General features: G+C 29.4%; 1 protein-coding gene across 1 annotated transcript; it reads right to left on the bottom strand.

Moving 5' to 3' along the window:
- Window positions 1-15,616: 15,616 nt before the first annotated feature.
- LOC122859901 lies at window positions 15,617-16,841 on the bottom strand. The gene is made up of 2 exons (XM_044163584.1): window positions 16,529-16,841; window positions 15,617-16,458 (listed from the first exon to the last, which is right to left on the bottom strand). The coding sequence occupies exons 1-2, from the start codon at window positions 16,839-16,841 to the stop codon at window positions 15,617-15,619; spliced, it is 1,155 nt and encodes a 384-aa protein (XP_044019519.1).
- Between the last annotated feature and the right edge of the window lie 6,730 nt (window positions 16,842-23,571).

The following is a 23,571-nucleotide window of genomic DNA, read 5'->3' as shown; positions in this document are numbered from 1 at the left end:
ATTTACAGACTTCTACTTGACCACCATCAGGTTTTTGTACAATAAAAGAATAATAAATTTTGGCCCACCGATATAAAAGATTTTATATATGAACCTTCTCCATACTCTTCTAGCTCATCAGTTAAATCTCAATTTACTCCTGTAATTAATTTATCATTTTCATTTTTACATATTCTTATAATAGAGTCAGTATCTACATATAAAATTTGTTTACTATTTTCATGAATACAAGAATATAATTTTTCCCGAGCATACGCTGTCGTAAAAGCCGCCAATACAACGTTAGTTGTTTTTGTTAAAGGTTCTTCTTCATTAATTAATTTCCACGAAATTAAGACAGTTTCTTGATTTATTGGTTCGATAAATTGAATTAAATTTTTTTCGTTATCTACTATCTCATAAAATTCTTGTAAATCACTGCAAATTGTTTTACGCCATAAAGAACTTCTTTGTCCTAATTTACCATATAACGAATTGAGCATATTTTTACTCAATGTACGGAGACCTGGATTAAAATCTATTTTTTCTTTATCAAGTTTAATATTTTCAGCTTGAAAATATTCCTCGATATATTGATCTTTATCAGATTCAGTTTTGACCCAAGATGGGTACCCACTGGCTTCTTGTTTTATTTTAAGAAAAGTATTTATATATCCTGTAAATAAACCGACTTCATTAGTTTCTTTATTATTCATCGACATTTTATCGTAATGCCAAACTTCATATATTTTTTCTATGACATATCCTTTTGTTAAAGCAAGTTTTAGTTCTGACGACACCCAAGTACCGATTAAACTTCTCTCATCATTATTATGATTACAAAAACCTGGCTCCATCGTATCAACACATGTACGACAGAGTGGAAAATAAAGTTTTTTATTTTTTGAACGTACAGGCAAAACAGGCATGTGTAAATCAGACGGTGCAAGTACACGACATTTTATTAATCCATCAATTTTTGATATATCATTATTTGGAAATTTTTTCTCGATATCGCGACCAGCATATACTTTAGGATGAGCTAATGGAAATGCAGATTGCTTAAGGACACTCGGATACAGGCTTGTGAAATCTACATACTGTATAGTTTCCCCGGGTTGTACTGTATATGACTCGACGAAATTCTCCGTCCTACCACCAAAATAAGCATCACGTGGGTTCAATGCTGTGTAATAATTTGCATCAATAGAATCAACAAATTTTTTTACTTGAGGTACATCTTTTAACAATTTTTTAAATTCACATCCCCATTTTCAATAACATCATAACCTTGATCTTCTAAATACTTTGTAATATTTTGCGTGCGTTCATAACGTTCATTCAAAGTTGTACCATCTTTTTGTACATGATCACGATTAAACATAAAACACTCAATACATCCATGCCACCAACAACCATGATACTGAAAAATGTTTTTTCGTCTTTCATTTATACCATCAACTCTAATTTTTTTTGGACCTATTTTGACTTCATGAGAGTTACCAGCATGTTGAATATTACTTGCTGTTGAATATGCTAACCATTCCAGCCACTGAAGAGCTTCTTTTGACTGATTGTCGCTTAATCTATAACCAGACCTGGGAACGATTCCGATTTTTTCTTTAGTAAGATAATTACGTTGAAAAACACGCATACATAATGAAGCACAAGTCAAAGCTTCACGGAATGGATTAACATTAGTAATTTTTAAAGTTAAATTTATAAATTTTAAACATGCCATACGTAAAACAATTACATCTAGAGTACAATAAAGTTTCAGTTCCTTTCTAAAATCAAATAATTCTCCAGAGTCTACTCTTTCTTTATACCACTTATCAAATTTGTCAGCTTCTTTTTTATTTTTCGCACGCACACCATACATTTCTGGTGGTGGTACCTCACCGATATAATTTTGATTTATTTCATTATTAAAAAAATGTGGAAAATAACCTTTTGAAATTTTTTCATCAAGACCAAACATACGAGGTAAAGCACTCAAAGGTGCTTGAAAAAAATTGAGTGAATCTATACATTTAATATTTTCAATCGACAAAACATTAATACTTGTACCAGTAATTATAGTACTAATTTTTCCTCCTAATTTACGATTAATTAATTCTTTTAAAAGCCACTGACCATCATAATTTTTTTGATTATGAGCTAATACAATAATTTCACTATATTTATTTTTTATTCCAAATAAAAAATCAACAAATTTTTTTACAGTGTCTTTCCCTTCAGCAATAAATTCGCGAGTAGTACATGAATCACATTTATTCTCGATCGGTATACTAGGCTCATCCAAATCACTCGTATCATTCATACATTTATCGCACACAAGGTGAACTACTACATAATTAACCTCATGAATTTTATAAATTTTATTATCATTATTAACTGTTTTAGATTGCATTGTCTCAAAATCATAAAAAACATAAGCACAAAGATCTTCTTTTTTTTTATAATTCATTTTACTTTTAAAATAACATAAATGTGATGGCGGTTGAAGCTCTTCACATGCAGAACAATAATAATATCCACATAAATGACGCGTATTTAAGTGAACTTTTCTAAAACATTTTTTACACTTTTTTATTGCCTCACACACTGAATGCTTTGAATTATAAGATTGAGCTGTCCTATGTTTGTCTAAACACTGTTGTCCATAAAAAGCCCGATCACAATCACGACACTCGGCTAAATCTACATTTATCTCACACAAATTATTTAAACATCGGTCACAACGACCAGGACATGACAAATGCGTTTCAGGTGATGAATATCTTTTATCACAAATTAAACAATATTTTTTTGTACCATGCATAAAAGTTATTATATTATTTATTGGTTCATAATGATGACTATTTTCATAATATGCAATTGGTATATAATTTTGTTCTTCACGAATAAAACCCTCAACTAAATCTGTACCATCAAATATTAATTCATGTCCATTCATATTATTAGAAACATATTTATATATTTTTAAAACGCGTTTAATCGGACATGTTGCTAAATACATCTGAAATTGTCTCACTTCCTCTAACCCACATCCCTCAGGTGGAATAACAACACCAGATTTATTTATAAATTCAAGAGTCAATGTTTTTTGTAATTCATATCGAGCGTCACGAACTGCTTTTAATCTAGCCACGTCAAGTTTATTTGTCTCTAATTCAGATAATTTTACTACGATTGATCTTGGTAAACATAAATTATCTTTATTATTAATTATTAGTGTACCACGTCTCGATCTTTCACTTTTAGGCATTCCACATCCACCAACAATTCGTTTTAAAATTATAACTTTTATATTAAATGCAGCCGTCGCATCTATACCGCCAGCACTTTGACATATACTACTTATTATTGTCCATAAACGATCAAAAGTAAACTCATTAATTGGTGTTAAATTTGTAAATGAATCACTAGTCATATTTTCTGATCGGAAATTAAAAATAATTCGGTCAGTGTTATTGCTAGACAAAGACATAACACGTTCATATACTTGTCGAAAAGCACTCTCAATAAACTCAACAAGCCCGCGATTATGAGGAACATCTTTTATTTTGAATGTATACGTCGTACTTGTGAGTGAAAATTTAGGTATTTCTTCACGCGTTTCATCGAGTAATTCTATACAATCTTCACTTCCACCGTCTTGACATTCGTCTTCACTTGAACTATCCATGATTAATATTAAAAATTTACTAAATTAAAATGATAAATTTCCCGAATATATATGTACTCCCACCTAGCTTATATTTACATTGCATGCACTTGTGATATTAAAAATCTATTGAACTGACAAAAAAAAATTTAATCGCATAAAAAAAAAATAACATACCATATTTTTTCGTTCCGGCAAGCGTCACAGCCTTGTTTGTTTACGTTTATGTCTTTCCCACAAACGTAACACTGTCCAACCTCGATGCATTGAGGTTCCTCAAAATCCGTGACGTCAGAGTCACTGCTTTCTGCTACACCGATGAATCCCTCCCGTGAAGAAACTCCCGTTCCCTCGGATGAATGACATTTCTTCGGGTTCGCTTTAACAATGAATGAATGAATGAATGAATGTTTGAGAAATAGGTCATCAAAAAAACGGTAAAAAATAAAATGCAAAATTATTGATTTAAAGAAAAAAAATTTAGATAAAAATTAAAAAACAAAAATGTAAATAACTTTTAAAAACAAAAAAAGAAAAAATTTTTAAAGAAAAAAAGTAAAATTAAAAAAAAAAAAAAAATTTTTTTTTCAGAAAAAAAAAAAAGTTGACAAAAATTTTAAAACAAAAAGTAAAATTAAAAAAAAAAATAATTTAAAAAACAAAAAGTAAAATTAAAAAAGAAATCATTTTAAAAACAAAAAGCAAAATTAAAAAATAATAATTTTCTAAAACAAAATAAAAAAATTTGAAAAACAAAAAGCAAAATTAAAAAATAATAATTTTCTAAAACAAAAAAAAAATTTGAAAAACAAAAAGTAAAATTAAAATAGAAATCATTTTAAGAACAAAAAGCAAAATTAAAAAATAATAATTTCCTAAAACACTTACATATCCAATTATCACTCGATGACGTAGAATCTGATCGTTCACGTTCTTTTTCTTTTTTCCATTCCTCAAGGTTTTTGAGACGTTGGATACGCCAACGCTCCTGAACAACCATCCTTCTAATCATTTTTCTTCTTATGATCTTTGCTTTTTTTTGCTGAATACGTAATTGTCGCTCACCTGTAAAATATGCAAATTCACTGTTTTATTCTATTTTCACTTTTTTAAATCCACTCTATTATTTTATTCCACTGTATTTATTTTCACTGTATTATTTTTACTTTTTTATTTCACTGTATTAATATATTATTTAAATACTTACGTAACATTTTTTTAATAAAGCTCCGATTATTGATAGCATTGGTACATCTTTTTAAAAAACCATATAAAATTTTTTTTACTGCATTATCTTTTGAAAGTATTTCATTTATGCGATCTTCATCGAGATCGTCTTTGAATATTTTTAAATCACCCTCAAAATTTTCAACTGATTCTGCTAAATTATCAATTGAAGTTATATATTTCATGATATAATATATTTCCTTCATACTACTTTTTAATTTTAAGTGACCACGTATTTTTTGAATTATCTTTGGACGTTTAAATGTATAGTTGCGCGTAACTTGTACGACTCCCGGTGATACGATTTTAAAAGATTTGGTTAAAAATTTTTCACATAAGTTGTTCATGTTGAAAGTGTTGAAGACGATGTGCAACTGACTCGAAAATTAGGATTAAAGATGTCGGAAAAGCACTCCCCACTTACGTTTTAGTTTTTTTTTTTAAATAATTTTTTATCTTTTTTAAATAATTTTTCTCTTTTTTTTTTAAATAATTTACCAGTTGCTATTTTGCATAATCTATTGTAACTTGAAATTTAAATTTTTGATATCTTCCAAAAAAGCTAATAAAGATCGTTGTTAAATATTTAATAGATCTATATTCTTTCTAAACACTCGGGGTACAATTTTAAATTGAATAATAGTGCTGCCAGACAATAAACAAAAAAGTTTTCTATTTAAAAAAAAAATTTTCTTTGGAAAAAATAAACTCAAACTAATTTTATATTCTAACATTTTAATTTATACATTTTAAATAATCAAAAGGACATTTTTTTCTCGCATAATAGATCTTTAGACCCCTGTATTCACCCTGAATTTAAAAAAAAAAAATACGGCGCCAGCAGTAAACAGTTCCATTAAAAATAAATATAGTTGAAAAATACCAAGACAGTAAATAATTATTTTTCGAACAAAAAATATTGTAGTCAAAAGAAAAAATATATTTTTGTATAAAGAATAGAGAAGTTTCTATTTTCATTTGCATTTTTTCCTATACCTGCTTTTTTCGTTGCTCTCTTTCTATCCAGCTGTGACGCTCAGGTGTGTCATTGTATTATGTAAATATGCGCTATTTGATGCAAGTATGTCACTCAAATAATAATTGTAATAAATATTTCGAGTACAGGTGGCGGTAATTACGATTGAAATATCGTAGCCGGATCATTTATTAGACAATCAATATTGCCCTGTAAAATAATCCAACTAGACATGTATTTTAATTAACCCTGTTTATCCTGCCCAGTGAAGGAACATTAGAAAGGTAGGGGATAATAATTACGTAATGTAGGGAGAGGTAAAAAGGAACCTGAAAAATACGCGAGAAAAGTACACAAATTAAACACAAATAATTTATAAGAACTTGAGTCAAACACAAAACATATAATGTTAAATAAAATGGTAAATTTATTATGAAAATACCACAAGTTTACCAATAGTATTGATGTTGAGTATGACATATTTAAATTTGGACCGGTGTGGACCTTGAAATAATCGACGCACTTGTGTAACACTGAATTTACAATAAAAATTATAACGAAGTTCACTTTTACATTTGTTTGATTTAATAATTACATAAAACGCTTTACTATACTTTACAGGTCGTAGTTAAGACCAAATTCATGACCACGAGGTCGTTGATTGTTATATTTAAAATAATTAAGTATTTTTAACAAGCAAATTCTTGCTTAAATCGGCCAACTATAATTTACTTTATTCAATATTTATTTGATTAAATAATTTAACACAAAAAGTATGCACTTGAATTTAATTTAAAAGAACAAGACAACTTAGACCATGCGGTCTGAATTTATTACCAGTTATATCCAGTATGATTTTAATTAGTTTAAATTAATAATTTGCGTAACCAAATATTACGCAAAGATAATTAAAAATATTAAAGCAAAATGAATCAATGAAATATTGGATAAATGTAACTTACAGTTTTCGGCTGGTGACTCTTAAAATTATTCTAAAACTTTGTAAAACACTTATTAAAGCAGTTAAAGCAGTTAGAGCTGGTAGTCACAGGATCAGAGATCCCAGTGAACTGATCGATATCCTAGGTCAATGGCACAAGCTGACCATAGGGTAGGTCGGAAATATTCGGGGATGCTCGGGGATGCGTTTGCTCCCTTAAATGTTACCCTTATAATTCATAAGATGGAGCTAGGGGTATCCAATTGGACCCTGAATATATAATTTTATAAAATACAATTTATCTAAAATAAAAAAAGTTCGGCGCTTACCGCAGGACATTACACGATAAAAATAGTATAAATAGAGCTGATAAATCATATTTCATGTTAGTTTATTAAAAGGGTACAATGTATCTATTTATAATTTTTTCTGTGTTAAGTGTTTCGGCTGCAAGTAAAAATGACTATACAGTCAAACAAATACAAACAGGTGCAGGATTATTTTACGATTATTTATACGATTTTAAATTTTCAATAAATAACTGGAAGCTAATTACATTCATTGAATTAGATTGGTATATAAAACAACAACCATATTTAAATGATGACGTAATCAAGGCTGTAAAAATATTAAAAGACAAATGTACACATGTGATGCATTATACGCAGTCCCTGTGTGACGCAGTAATACAAAGGCAACATACGGTACAATTAAAACTAAATGTTACAGAAGAATATGTACGTCAATTGAAAGCAATTTCTACGCAACCTGAAATAGAGAAAGATATAAGACAAAAGCGTGATGTATTTAATGATAAAAATACTTTTATAGGCAAGTCTTTTTTTACATCTTTGAGTGATGAGGAATCTAGATTATACAATAATAAAATTGATAACATGTTGAAGGAAAAAAAAAATTTTGTATCAGATCTTGAGAATCTTACGCATATATTACCAGCTGAAGTAGAACGATTTAAAAAAATTTTAATAGAATATTCAACTATAGGTAATTCAACACTTGGGTGGTTTTACATAAGATTAGAAAATTTTAATAAATGGTTTGGTTATCATATTGAAAAAGAAAAACAAGTATATTGGGAACTGTATTATCAAACAATTCTCTATTTAGATGACTTTGGCAATGTTGTAGATGGATATAATCATTTTTTAAAAATTGTAATTGATTCCATTAATTTATCAAAGCTAAATATACTTCATCCTGAAATATTATCAGCAGAAAAATTAGAAGGCTCACTTGAGTTTTTTGCAAAACATAGTGGTGAATTTAATTTACCTATGAATATAAGAGATGCCATAGCTGGTCATCTGAGTAAAATATCACAAATCGATATAGGTTATGACAATGGTAGATTATTTGTTTTAATGAGAATTCCATTGACTGAAGAAAAAATTTATCATATACATAAATTAAGATCGTATCCTATTGCTCAGCAATTAGGGAATAATACAATAGGATCAGCGTGGATAAAACCAAGAGCTAATTATTTGATTTTGTCATCAGATCAATCGCAATATACACTTGTAAAAAATAAAATTGATTTACCTTTTTGTCAAGCAAGTGTAAATATACATATATGTGAATCATTATCATATCCGATGTATGAGAGCTCACATCAAGCTGGTTGTGAAATTTCTCTAATTACAAAAATTAATGAATCGCCTTTACTTAATTGTGACATTAAAATTTCTCGTCATTTTACGCCGTACTGGAAAAAATTAAGTAATGAAAGAGGATGGTTATATAGTTTACCAGGAGAACAAGAAATACATATACTGTGCGGAGACAAGAAAAAAAAAACTATTGTTATTCGTGGTGTTGGTATACTACGGATCCAAGCAGGTTGCCACGCACGCATAAATTACGGAACAATTTTCGGTCAACAGGTAGTAAATATTGATACCATATATGAATTTAAAACTACAGCGACATTAAATGTTACAAAACTATTGCCTGAAATTGTTGATTTTACTATAGGAGAAACAAACTATTCATCAGCAAACCCAGCCGTATTGATTTATGATATATCTCTTAAAGAAATAAGAAAAGAGATATTAGATCAAAAAGAAAAAATAAATGAAAAAAATCTTTCAAAAAATATTATATTTAAAATTATTCTTGGTGAAATTATTATGGCTACAATATTAACCTCCATAATTTCATTTCCACCAATTGTAATTATTATAAAAAAAATTTTATCTTTCTTTAAAAAAGAAAAGTGTCATATAGATGTGAAGCCCGTCCCCACCTCAATATCTTATCCCTCTACTTATTAATTTCCCCACTATTCAATATCTAATTGTATAAAAGTCGATGTAATGATAGCTAAAATTAAAAGTTAACCATGGAGTCAACTAGTAATCTTCTTCTGTCACATTCAGTTGCGCTTAATAAGTCTAAAACGAAAAACCTACGTGTTGGATTTGGAGAAGATTATCGAATTAATATTCAAATCTGTGACAATACTTCAAGAAAAGGAATTTCGTTTGCAGTATATAAGTGGAAAAATTTTTTGGATAAACTAGAATTTATATTATCTTGGTACTCAGCTAGTGAAAAAACAGACGACTTGAAAAAAAAATATTCTCCAATTGAGTGTGAAGACATTAAAATATTTTTTAGTTATTCATACAAAACGAGGTCTGTTGTATTTGATCAGGGCTCTGGAAAAATAGCACTACATGAAGTGTCGATGAATGAAATTGTGAATAAATTACCGTGGGTTGATTGCTGCATAGAGAGTCTGGAAAATATTCCTGTCGACATTTACAATCATGCAACAATATTGTATATGCATAAGACTATAGGAAAAGATAATCTTGATTTTCCAACATCTGATTTTTTAAAACAAATGTTATTAAAAAATTTCTACAAAATTTCTGACGATATTGAAAGTACATTAAAAACAAGTAAACTTTTGTCATATAAATTATTTTTATTTGAAGTAATATTATATAATTTTGATCGTTTATACATTGACATCGAAAGAGCTTTTACAAACCGTTGGTAATTAGTAATACTACATCATGTACGATTGGATTATTACGACGAATGGATATATTAATAAAGACTATACTTATATACCAAAAGAAATTGCTGTTGCTAGTGTAATTGGTAACGTTGTAAATCATTGGATCCTCACTCCGCCCTGTGAATATTCAGAACTACCTATGACTGTCAAAGTTGAAAATCAACGACGACTAAAAGAAATACATGGACTACATTGGTTTGATGGAGAGAGCGACATAGGAAGAGTACTTGATATTTTACGTTCAATTGCAAAACAAAGTAAATTAATTATTACATGTGGAGACGAGTCTGTAATGTATTTACAGAATCTTCTTGGTCGAGATATTATAAACGCTGAAAATATGAATGAATGGACTATATTTGTAGCAACAGAAACATCTAAATCTAAATGTATAATTCATAATAATTTACCATATCATGAGTGTGCACTTGTACATGCTAGACGAATAAAAAAATATTTTCTAAATAAAATGTCTTCAAATAAAAATTGTAGTGTTGACGAAACTGGTTAAATATTGTAAGAAAAGTATGTCGAACGGAAATGAATATTAAAAGAAAACACATGTTCAAATAAAAATAAATGTCAATAACCTATGTCTTAATTATTTAACCTATATTTCCCAGCTGCATACAAATGAGTCATACTTGAAATTTTGGTTAAAAATTGAATAATGAAATAATAAATTTAATAATATAAAAAAAAAATTAAAAATAAAATAAAAAAAAAAAATTACACCTGGGCTGACTCGAACGCTAGACCCTACGCTTGAAATATTAATATAACTTTTTATTTATTTGAAAAAAAGTGCTAGTCGTCCAATCCACCTGCTAGAGAATATTATTATTTATAATAAAAACACTCGAAATAATTTTTTTTTTAATTATAACAATTGTTATTGTTAAATAACCGAGTACATATTTCAGATTCGAGAGCGCTACGTTAAAAATATCATTATAACTATTTAATTATTTGAAAAAAAGTGCTAGTCGTCCAATCCACCTGCTAGAGAATATTATTATCTATTATAAAAACACTTGAAATAATTTTTTTTTTAATTATAACAATTGTTATTGTTAAATAACCAAGTACGCATTTTTAATTCAAGAGAGTGAGCGCTATAGACATAAGTGTAGTGCTAAGGCACTACAAAACATGGCCGCCCTACACTAACACTTATTTGACTCACACGCATTCTCCATTCAAACTTTTGCTGGGGCTTTTGCTGCCGCTGCAGCGCTATAAACATTTTACACTACCAAAACAAGACCCGCCCTACACTAACACTTGTTTGGCTCACACACATTTTCCATTCACACTTCTGCTGACACTTTTGCTTGTAGTCTGCTTGCACCTATGCGCGCGCACACATCACAAAATAATATTTAAAAAAAAAAAAATAATATTATTATTCATATATATACATACGTACATATATAAATAATAATAACAATAAATAAATAATAAAAAAATATATATGTAATAAAAAAATGATTATTATAATAATAATAATAATAAATAATAATAATAATAATAATAAATAATAATAATAATAATAATAAATAAAATAATAGGGGTAGTTTTTTAAGGGTAGTTTTTTTGAGGGTACTTTATCAGGGTAGTCGCGTATGGGCCCCGCGGAGTTTGTAGGTGCTCGAGGGGGGAACGCGAGCAAGCGGCACAGAGGGAAAGGGGGCAGGTAAAAAAACGACTCCCAAAACCGGTTTTTTCGTGGATCGTATACCATTTAACAGCACGCTGCCCGCTATCTCTCCCTATACTCTACTCAGGTGGTGTCAAGTTTAAAATTTTGTCAACAGTTAAGACTCAATTATATGCATTAAAAATATATTAAATTCTTGACTTTTTTTGGTACCACATCTTTTTGTATTAAAAAACCAAAATACTAAACGGTTTCGAATACTTGACGCTTCTTTTTGCAAAAAAAAACTAGGTTTTTTTTTTGTTATGATATCACATCTTTTTGTAAAGTTTTAATAATGATATATTATTTTTATATACGTTGACGAAGTAATTTAGCATAGGGAGCTGTTGAAGCTCACGCAATGGAGCAAGCCATTGCTTATTATCACCAGATTGCACAAAGTCACATGTTGTTTTTGTTAATTTCTTTTTCTATCAAATTCAATGAGTTTTTTTTTTTGCATTTATATATATATAGATACAATTAATTATATTAATTATATTAACATACATATAATCAAAATAAATGAATTGTTATAATTTTCTACTTGAAACATAAATTTATGGGTGTAGGGGGTGAAGTTTTGGAGTGGGAGGAAAATGTCCTGATTTGGTTCCTTCGAGATATGGTAACACATATTTAAACATGCATCCAGACTTTCTTGACCATACATATAATGATGACAATGATGTTAATAACGTGCCTGACACTGATGGTGTCAACATTGCTGGTATATATTCTTTTGCGCGTCTTTTTGATTTTTATTATCATGTTCATTATTTATTTCTATTGATGATTCTTGTTGATAATTTACTTTCAAAACATTATTATTTGTTGGTGATGTTATTTCAGTATTGATTCCGAATTCATTCTTCCATTTTTTCAGTCTTGTAAAAGTTCTTGTATCAATTGTTTTTGTTGTATCATTTGACAAATCATCAAGTGAACTTACTGATAAATCTTTTCGCAACCAAGCTTGAAGATCTTCGACATTTAATGATGATGTTTTGTCACTCACTGACAGCAACGATCTTCCATTGTCATCAAATTTTACATGCGATAAATCAATTATATCATCAAAAATTCGTTGATAATAATGTCTTGGGCTCTAAATATTATTTACTTTATATTTTTATTACTTAAACTTACAGAACGGTTGTGCGATAACCATCACAAAAAGATAAACAAGTCGAAAATAGTATTTAAAAATCACACAGCTTTTTTGCTCTAGAAACAGATGCTTCTGGCAGCTGATTTAGATATTCAAAAATAAATCTTTTCTTAACTGTGCGTGTAAATACAACAGCAGGTGTGTGTGTGTGTGTGTGCGTCGAGTCGGGTACAGTCGAGTAGCGTCGGGTAGCATCGGGTCGAAATAAAACTATCTCTCTTTTTTATATATCTATCGCGGTCGCGCAGAAGAGTTTTGAGTGGGAGTTCATGGGGGGTAACGCGTTAATAAAAAATATAAAACTTTAAAAATTAATTAAAGTTAAAAGTTAAAATTAAAGATTAAACAAAGAAAACTTATAAGACCTACCCCCCCCCCCTAAAAAAATTATTCTCTACAACTTTTACTTAAAACTTTTTTTTCTAATTCTAACAGGAATCGCGAAATTGATTATTTTAATTTCAATTAATTTTTTTAACGCTTTCCCGGGGGCATAGAATTTTTTAAATATTTTTATTTAAATCGGGAGGTCGAAATACCCTTAAAGTAATTTTTTCGTCAAAATCGGGTAAAATTTTTAAAATGCCCATTTAAAACAGAACTTGCCTGGGGTGCATTCCTTTAAGAAAAAATTTTTTTTCGCTCTGCAATTTCGCCCTGTAATACCGACAAATAGCTAGAAACAGAAACAATGACAAAAGTGATAAAATTCTCTATGTAATATCCCAGACTTTACTAATGTCTAGTACAACCTAAGTAGGGAAACAGGGCCGGTTCTATATCATCCCTTAATTAATCATCCCTTAATTAAAATTCGTAAAAAAAAAAAAAATAAAATAAAAAAAAAAAATAAAGGGTAGTTTTTAGAGGGTAGTTGGGGGTGTAGATAAGATGTTGAGGATTGAGGGATGTGTGTGTGTAGTTGAGATTGGGGGATGAGGGTTGAGAGTATAGAGATTAAAAATGGGGGGACGGGAGTCGGGAGAGGGGAGACGGGAGACGGGGACCGGATGTCGTTGACTCATGTATGATGATGAAAGAGATTGTTTATATAAACGTTATTAACGGTTTTTTGTTTATATAAATACATAAAAAATTTATGGCTTTTTCTTAGAAAAAAATATGAAATAAAAGCATGCGTCATTAACGAAAAATTTAAATATAAGTGGGGCAACACAATAATATCAAGTTTTACGTATATGTGTTGTAGGAGTAGAAGGGTAAAGAGTAAGAAATTTTCAGCTATAATTGTTTCTAAAATTTTATTTCTTTCTTAGAAATAAATTTTTTTGATAAATCCAATTTTTTTTTCTCAGGTCATAAATCTAAACTGTTTTGTTTATTTAAAAAAATAAAAATGTCACCAATAAATATACAAAGCTATAATTTTTTAAATATATATTTATGAAGTAACCCATTATGTCATGTTAACTAAATAAAAAAGCTATAAAATAATATTATAACAATTATTATTGATAAATGAAAAAATAAATCAGAGTCAAGTATCAGGGCAACATAAAAACATAGTAGATCTTTTTTGAGTCCGTTCAGTGATACTCCTAGACTAGCTAGAGGACCCCCCCCCCCCCGGCATAGCGCCCTAGACTATAGAGCGACCGTCCCCGCATAGAACATCCCTCTGAAGTATACGTAACCATTTTGCCTGAGGGTACGGCCTTTTTTTAAAAAAATACAACACTTTTATAATTTTTAAATATTACTTTGTTTTTTATGGCTACTTTGTGAAACTACAAAATTTAAAACAATATGTGACCAACAACTATTTTTATTATTTAAATAAACTACAATAAATTTATAATTTTCAAATATTACTTTGTTTTTTATGGCTACTTCGTGAAACGACAAAATTTAGAAAAATATGTGACTAACAATTTTTTTTTATTTTTGAAATAAACTACAGTAAATTCATAATTTTTGAATATTACTTTGTTTTTTATGGCTACTTCGTGATACGACAAAATTTAGAACAATATGTGACTAAGATGAAACAGACAGCGAAGAATAATTTTTAAAAATGTATTATATAAAAGTAAAATAAATATCTATAAACCAATGTTGTATTTTAAAAAAATGTTTCTTTATTTTTTTTTAGTTTTACAAAATTCATTATGTTTTTTTATTAATATTGGATCTATAATTACACTTAATTTTTTTATCCGCATTTGAAATCTTTCATGATCTCGAGCCATTGTTTCCCATTCTTCACGTCTTGCTGATCGATAGGCATACGCCCATGTATACATCACGTGTACGGTAGTGGTAGTAAACGATACATGCATCTTTTGAATAATATTGATTGCAGAATTTTTTGATTAGTTTTCTCAATATCTTCTGGACATTCGAGTTTGAAATATTTGATTTTTGATTTTTGAATGTTTTCTTTTGGTTTTATTTTATTTTTATTATCCATTTGTTTATTATTTTTTAATTAAAAATTGTAGTTAATATTTCGGTCGATGATCTCCTACTGAGCCATATTTTCCTTGCTTTACATAACCATAATAATATGGTCCTCAGAACCTCGCAATGATTTAGATATTTCAAAATAATTTTTCATCGATTCTTTTTCAACTTTTGATTCGTATTGCATTCCACTTGAACGCGAGGAGCTATTACCACTTGTATTTTTATCCATTATTTTGAAGCAAAATGTTTTTTTAATTATTTTTCTTTTCTTGACCAAGCAGAAAAAAATTTAGAATCTTTGGATTTCGGTTCGTTGTATTGTTGTTGTTTTCTTTCTTCTTTTTCAGCTTTTGTTTCTTTGATCAAGGGAGTTTTATCAGAATATTTGTCAGTAGATTTATTTTTTTTAAACATTTCGATGTTTACTCCATAAAAGTTAAACATTGAATGAAAAATTTTGAGTTTGGGATTAAATTTAAACTAATTTTCTGACGGAGCCACTGGTTGGATTGTACTCAACAATGCGATCATGTAATATTAAACAATAAGCCGATGTTTCAGCGGGAAACTGTTCGAATGATTCGAATTCAAGTCGTATATCAACGGGTCCAGATTTTAAAAATTCGTTTTGTTTTGAACAATCAATTACAATAAGAGAAGCCTGATCTATGTATTCTTTTTTTGTTAATAATGGTTCTGACTCTTTTCCATAATACGAAACTTGAAATTGAGCAAACATGTCATATAATAAAGCATATTGGTTTTGTGTTATGTTAATATTAAAATTACCATATGGATATGATTGAGAATTCAAGAAAAGTTTAATATCTCTCATCTTACACTGATCAAAAAGACTGGCATCTTTATATGCAACATTTTTTCGTGCTGTTTGAAAACCAACGATGACGTATCGTGGTTTTTCAAGTTGTGTTGATATTTTAACACTCCAAATATGCTTTGTTGTTGCTGGTAGCAAAGGATAATCATACAGTCCCCAAGTACAAAAACTCATTGCTATAGATGGATCTTTTGCAATAAAATTAAGCAATTGAATTTTTTGTTTGTCTGACACTCGTATATACGGCACTATCCACTCAATCTTTTCCAAACTAATTTTTACGTTTTCGGCAGCAGCGTCAGCAACAGTTGTCTGTTTATATGCATTTGTATTTGTATTTGATCTCACAATAATAAGTTCATGCTTTGCATTAATAATTATTTTACGATAATCTTCAGCAAAACCTAATAATATACTCAATGGAATTGATATATTAAAATTTCCTTCATTATCAAATATTTTTTCATCGTCTATCCAACCTGCATTTTCAAAAAAATGCTTTTTGATTAGGGTTAAATGATACATATCCTTTCATTAAAGTTGTAGGACCAACATTTTTACTACGATCGACTTCAATGCCATTTATTTCATAACGAATTTCTTCAAACATATGAGCAATTGACATTTTAACAAGAGAAGTTGTAGCAGCAACAGCGGTTGCATTACTTTTTGTAAATTTTCCCGTAATATGGAGTGAACTTTTACTTGGTAATAAACACAAGTCTTGATGTTGAACTCCAATTCTTATTTCATCACTATTATTAAATTTTGAAGCGCCATATGGCAAATGAGTATGAAGCTCATAATGAGTGACTGATTCATCAAATATTATAGGTTTTTGAATATTTACGATTTCTTCCATGGTTGAAAGCAAAGAAAACAACAAAATTGTTCAACTACTTTGTCTTTTTTAGTTTTAAACGGAGATTTTTCAGAAACTGAATGTTCTGACGTGTCACTTTCAGAGGTCTTTGAAGACTGCTTGACTTTTGGCATGTCAATTGATTTTTATAACTCTGTCCATAAACTTTTCTAGTGAAAATGATTCCCATTATTATAGACGCTTTACATGCAAACGTATTGTTATAGTTTCTTCTCGAAAATTCACTAAATTTCCGTCTTGATCAACAATTTTTAATTGAATATTGTGTATTGCTTGTACGGTGATTGGAAGATAAATGACTTGCGATGGCACTTCTATAATCTTATATCCTTTTGGAACACAAGGAAAAAATTCATGAATCGTGTGAACTGGTCGATCATTCATGTAAGCACCTGTCGTTATATTACATTCAATACGCAAAGCATTGACTTCTATGATGGTAACAGTCAAATCTGATTTATGCACAACGTTTGGCGTTAATATTTGTGATGAAAATCCGAGCAATCGACCTATAGTATTATTTTCTTGGAAATTTATAAAATTATACCCTGACGGAACGTTACAAGGCTTGTTTTGTCCAAAAAATACATTCAAGCCTGGTAGAAGTTTATACTTGTATGTTTGAACAAGTCTTGTACAAGGCTGTGTTAACAGACTGAATCGCTGAGATCGATTACAATACTCGTTCAAGCCTTGTACGAGCGTGGTTACAAGGCTTGTACAATGTATGTACAACGATGGTTTTTGATTTGGTTTATCGCTCCCGTGTATTCTGCTTGTACGAGCAATGTACAAGCCATGTATACAATACTTATACAAGACTCACACAAGACTTGTTGAAAGTTACAAGCATTGTACAACTCTCGCACAAGAGTTGTAAGCAATGCTTGTACAATACTCGTACAATACCGGAATGAAAGCGGCTTCCAACGGTTCTCAACTTACTTACAATATTGCGTTTACTTATAAAAGACGGTTTAAAAAGCTTTTTACGATATTTACTATCATTTAAGCGTTAATATTTTTATATTAATAAATAAAAAGAAAATTGCTTTGATTTTTTAGTGTTAAATAGAAAAAGATGTAGCTATAAGGAATAAATGTTGACCTTGGGTATTTTATTTTTTTAATTCCTTAGTCACATTAATTCCTTAGCTACTGCTTTTCCTTGGACATTTGTATTTTAAAAAAATAAATTTACATGTATTTTATTTATAAAACAAATGAAAAATGTCCAAGGAAAAGCAGTAGCTAAGGAAAAGATGAAGCTAAGGAATTAATATGACTAAGGAATTAATGTTGCCAAAAAATTATGTTTCAAAGAAATAATTCCTTAGTCACATTAATTCCTTAGCTACATCTTTCCCTTAGCTACTGCTTTTCCTTGGACATTTGTATTTTGAAAAAATAAATTTACATGTATTTTGATTATAGAATAAATAAAAAATGTGCAAGGAAAAGCAGTAGCTAAGGGAAGGATGTAGCTAAAGAATTAATGTGACTAAGGAACACTAAGGAATTATTTCCTTGAAACATAATTTTTTGGCAACATTAATTCCTTAGTCACATTAATTCCTTAGCTACATCTTTTCCTTAGCTACTGCTTTTCCTTGGACATTTTTTATTTATTTTATAAATAAAATACATGTAAATTTATTTTTTAAAAATACAAATGTCCAAGGAAAAGCAGTAGCTAAGGAATTAATGTGGCTAAGGAATTATTTCCTTGAAACATAGATTTTTGGCAATTAATGTTGCCAAAAAATTATGTTTCAAAGAAATAATTCCTTAGTCACGATAATTTCTTAGCTACATCTTTCCCTTAGCTACTGCTTTTCGTTGAACATTTTTTATTTATTCTATAAATAAAATACGTGTAAATTTATTTTTTCAAAATACAAATGTCCAAGAAAAAGCAGTAGCTAAGGGAAAGATGTAGCTAAGGAATTAATGTGACTAAGGAATTATTTCCTTGAAACACAATTTTTTGGCAACATTAATTCCTTAGTCACATTAATTCCTTAGCTACATCTTTTCCTTAGCTACTGCTTTTCCTTGGACATTTTTTATTTATTTTATAAATAAAATACATGTAAATTTATTTTTTAAAAATACAAATGTCCAAGGAAAAGCAGTAGCTAAGGAATTAATGTGACTAAGGAATTAATGTTGCCAAAAAATTATGTTTCAAGGAAATAATTCCTTAGTCACATTAATTCCTTAGCTACATCTTTTCCTTAGCTACTGCTTTTCCTTGGACATTTGTATTTTTAAAAAATAAATTTACATGTATTTTATTTATAAAATAAATAAAAAATGTCCAAGGAAAAGCAGTAGCTAAGGAAAAGATGTAGCTAAGGAATCAATGTGACTAAGGAACACTAAGGAATTATTTTCTTGAAACATAATTTTTTGGCAACATTAATTCCTCAGTCACATTAATTCCTTAGCTACATCTTTCCCTTAGCTACTGCTTTTCCTTGGACATTTTTTATTTATTCTATAACAGAAACCTTCTCTCAGTGTATGAGATCACTGACTGAGAAATTACTCGTTAGTTGTTTAAGTTATTTAACAAATAAAATTAATGCAATCAATTTTTCCAAATAAAAATACCAAGGAAAAGCAGTAGCTAAGCTTTTTTAATATTTATTAAAAAAAAATGTAAATTTGGTAAGCCAAGCATTGATTTCTTTAGCTACTGCTTTTATTTGGAGATTTTTATTTTTAAAAATAAATTCCATGTATTTTATTTATTAAAAAATAAAATATTCAAGGTCAATATTTATTCCTTTTATAGCTACATCTTTTCTATTTAACACTAGTTTCGTTGTTGTATATAAAAAGACGATCTGAACCTTACATACCCTAAATGGCCTTATATTTTTGGCCTCTTAAAATGGTCTTCTTTTTCGGCTTCTTAAAATGTATTTTTAAAAATGGCCTCTCAATTTCGGCCTCTTTTGGCCAATTTTTGAGGCCATTTTTAAGAGGCCAAAATAACCATTTTTCGGCCAAAAATATAAGGCCATTTTAAAGGGCCCTTTTTAAGAGGCCAAAAAAAATAAGGCCATTTTTTGAGGCCATTTTTACCATGTACGAGGTTCAGATCGTCTTTTTCTTAAACTATATTTCACCATGTTGTTATGGTATTTACGGCAAGCTGAAATAACAGACGAACTTCCCGGCTCTGTTTATTAATATAAAAATATTAACGCTTAAATGATAGTAAATATGAGTCGTACAATGCTTGTAACTTTCAACAAGTCTTGTGTGAGTCTTGTACAAGTATTGTATACATGGCTTGTACATTGCTCGTACAAGCAGAATACAAGGGAGCGATAAACCAAATCAAAAACCATCGTTGTACATACATTGTACAAGCCTTGTAACCACGCTCGTACAAGGCTTGAACGAGTATTGTAATCGATCTCAGCGATTCAGTCTGTTAACACAGCCTTGTACAAGACTTGTTCAAACCTTGTATACAAGTATCGTTCAAGCCACGTCTACAAGGCTTGAATAAGCCATGTATTTTTGGACAAAACAAGCCTTGAACAAGTCTGTTTTACACGGGACAATTCCGTCAGGGATCACATAATATTTCACAACATAATTCATTTGTATTAGCTTTGATACTCAGAGAATTTTCTGGTAATTCTTTCTTTATATAGTCTTCAATATTTTCAATTTCATAACTGTCAGTAGGTATTGTAATTATATAATCACCCACTAAGACCAGCAAAAATAGGCATTAAAAACGGTAAAAAACCTCCAATTTTTGCTGGTAATGGTTCACGAGGCAACCGAATATTTTTTTACCACCAGATTTTTACAGCATCACGTGCTCCTTTTATAATTGATTTGATAGGACCTCCAGACTGAGTAAGTTTTTTCGTTAAATTGATAATTTTTGTTAATGATATCGAAGGTCCTTTTTCTTTTTAGTTTTCTAGTTTTTTTCTTTCAATGTCATACCCATTTTACTTTTGCTTTCATAGCGTTTGTTATTCCCAAGCTGCTGCTTTTTAGCAATCGAAGAGTCGTTAGCTAGAACACGTTGCCGTTTTTTCAGCAAGTTCTCTGTCAGCCTGATGTCTAGCGACTAAATTATCTGTATTTTTTTCGTATTATATATCGTGTTCTTTACACGATTCGTCCAGCGGATTTATTCCTCGATCACCTCGTTCTAATCTTTTTGCTAATTTAGTACCAGGCCCACAATATTGTATTTTGGGATATGTAACTCAAAAAGGAAGTTTATTGATGATTTTATTTACAATACCTTTTCCTCTTTTTTTTCGACGTCTGTGCGCAATCATAGTTTTAATGTAACTGATGCGAGGAATATTTTGTGGTCCTAGTGGTATAGGAAAAACGAACGTATTATTTGCAATGATCACGGATGAAAATGGTTTAAGATTCGAAAATGTTTATGTTTACTCCAAGTCTTTGAATCAACCAAAATATAAATTGCTAGAAAAATTATTACAATCTGTAAAAGGAATCGGTTATTTTCCTTTCAATGAACATGAACAAGTGCTTCAACCTCTAGACAAAACCAAACTCCGTTATGATTTTTGATGATGTTTCATGTGAAAAACAAGATAATATCAGAGCTTTTTTTTGTATGGGTCGACATCAAGACGTAGATTGTTTTATCTCTGTCAAATTTATGCTCGAATACCTAAACATCTGATTCGAGATAATGCGAATTTTTAGTTCTTTTTAAGCAAGATGATCTCAATTTAAAAGAATATATTTTGATCATGTAAATACAGATATGACGTATACAGAATTTAAAAATTTATGTTATACATGTTGGAAAGATGATAAACATGGATTTATTGTTATTGATAAAGATAGTGAATTAAATGATGGTCGATATAGAAAAGGTTTTGATTGATTTTATACTGATATAACAAAGTGGACATTGTGTTAACAATAGTATTGTCATAGATGTCACGAACATCAACATAAAAATAAATAAAAAAGAAAGAATTATTGAGTCAAATTGCTAGAGCCAGTCATGCTATTAGGCAAAACATAAAATTTTGAAATTAGGACAAGAAACATCAGATAATATTTCAAGCAATGTATTCAAGCCTATTGTAACACCACTTCAAAAATTAGTTGAGGCATCAAATCATAATAATAATAATTACAATAATATAAAACAAGAAATCAAAGATGAAATCAAAAAAGTGTTAATTAAAACAGAGGAAAAATATGAGAATAATTTATTAACCGATGATGATGATGATGATGATGATGATGATGATGATGATGATGATGGTCGAGAAAATCAAATGGCGGATTCATCGTTTGCAAGTGCTCTGGGCTCTGATAATAGTTTAAATGAAACGCTTCAATCTACTCCAAAATATACTCAAAAATATTTAAAACAACTTAATAGACAAAAGCATCCAGATAGTGGTTATAGTATTCGGAAATTAAAACAAGATAATATGCTTAAATTTGGAAATTTACAAGTTGAATTTAAAGATAATAAAATTCATATTGCTAATACAATATATGATGAAACACCAGGCTTACTAGAATTATTATTTTCAAGTAGCCCCAATGCATCAATGATTGAAAAAAATGATGAAAAAAATTTTATTGATATTATAAAATTAACAAATATTCATCATAAATATTATGACCAAAAGGTGATTTAAGAACCGAAAATACTGAAAATATAAGGAAAATATATTTTACCGTTCATCAACTCAATAACACATCAAGGCTCCGGCTTGCCTAAATATTAAATTACTGGTAATTCTGCAATTGATTATGTTTATTGGGATAATCCCAATGAGCTTATTGATCGTCTTAGACTTTTGATAGCTTCTCAAGCAGCTGGAAATCATGGAAATAATAATGAAATAATTTTAATTATAGAAGAATTGAAAGAGGCTGAAATAATCTATTAATTAATGTGCATAACATAAATTTATTGAGTTGATATCCATCGATCAAACAAACATGAGAATCGATGTTTTCGGACGCCAATTAGCACAAAGTAAAATAAAAGCTAAGGGTACGCGTGTACCTCCTGGTGAGGGTTTTAAAATAACAAAAGACGGACATTATGATATTAATTATCGAAGACTGTGTAATATCGCTGATCCTGTATTAATTACAGATGCAGCATCGGTAAAAATAGTACGCAATATTGTAAAAGAAGAGACACGAGCTTTGTATCGAATAACATCGTCTTTGAGAGATATAGCTGATACTAATACTACACTCATAGATTCACTTAAATCTGAAATAAAAATAAATCAAAACAATCAATCTATTCTGATTGAATCCCTACGAGATCTTGCAACGCGTAACGCTGATGTAATTTATCAGCTTCAGTGCCGTAACAAGGGGTGGGCAAGAGGGGCAACTGCCCAGGGCGCAGTGTAAAGAAAGGCGCACTTAGAAGCGCGTGACAAGAAAAAAAATATTCTTTTTAAAACAATTGAAAAAAAAAATTTATTTTCAGGAAATAAATTGACTACTGTCATTTATGATCATTCGGGTATTACATAAACATGATTGTCTTTCTAAATTTAAAGGTAATCGTCTTTATTATTGCCATTGTTCGTTTAGAGACAATCGTCCAAAAACAATATTAAAAATGCAAAATATGACGTAAAATAAAAAATACTTAATAATTTCGATTGAAATTTTTTTTTTGTTTCTTCTGACAACGGCC

The sequence above is a fragment of the Aphidius gifuensis genome, linkage group LG6 (assembly GCF_014905175.1).
Source record: "Aphidius gifuensis isolate YNYX2018 linkage group LG6, ASM1490517v1, whole genome shotgun sequence".
Lineage (NCBI taxonomy): Eukaryota > Metazoa > Arthropoda > Insecta > Hymenoptera > Braconidae > Aphidius > Aphidius gifuensis.
The sequence above is the reverse complement of the archived record's forward strand: the minus strand, read 5'-3'. Positions and strand labels throughout refer to the sequence as shown.

What these genes read in the sequence shown, in the direction of transcription:
- LOC122859901 (XM_044163584.1), bottom strand. Translation starts at nt 16,841, where the DNA reads ATGGAAGAAATCGTAAATATTCAAAAACCTATAATATTTGATGAATCA. An exon ending in CGATCGTAGTAAAAATGTTG is followed by an intron (nt 16,459 to 16,528) that starts GTCCTACAACTT and finishes TTGAAAATGCAG; the next exon opens with GTTGGATAGACGATGAAAAA.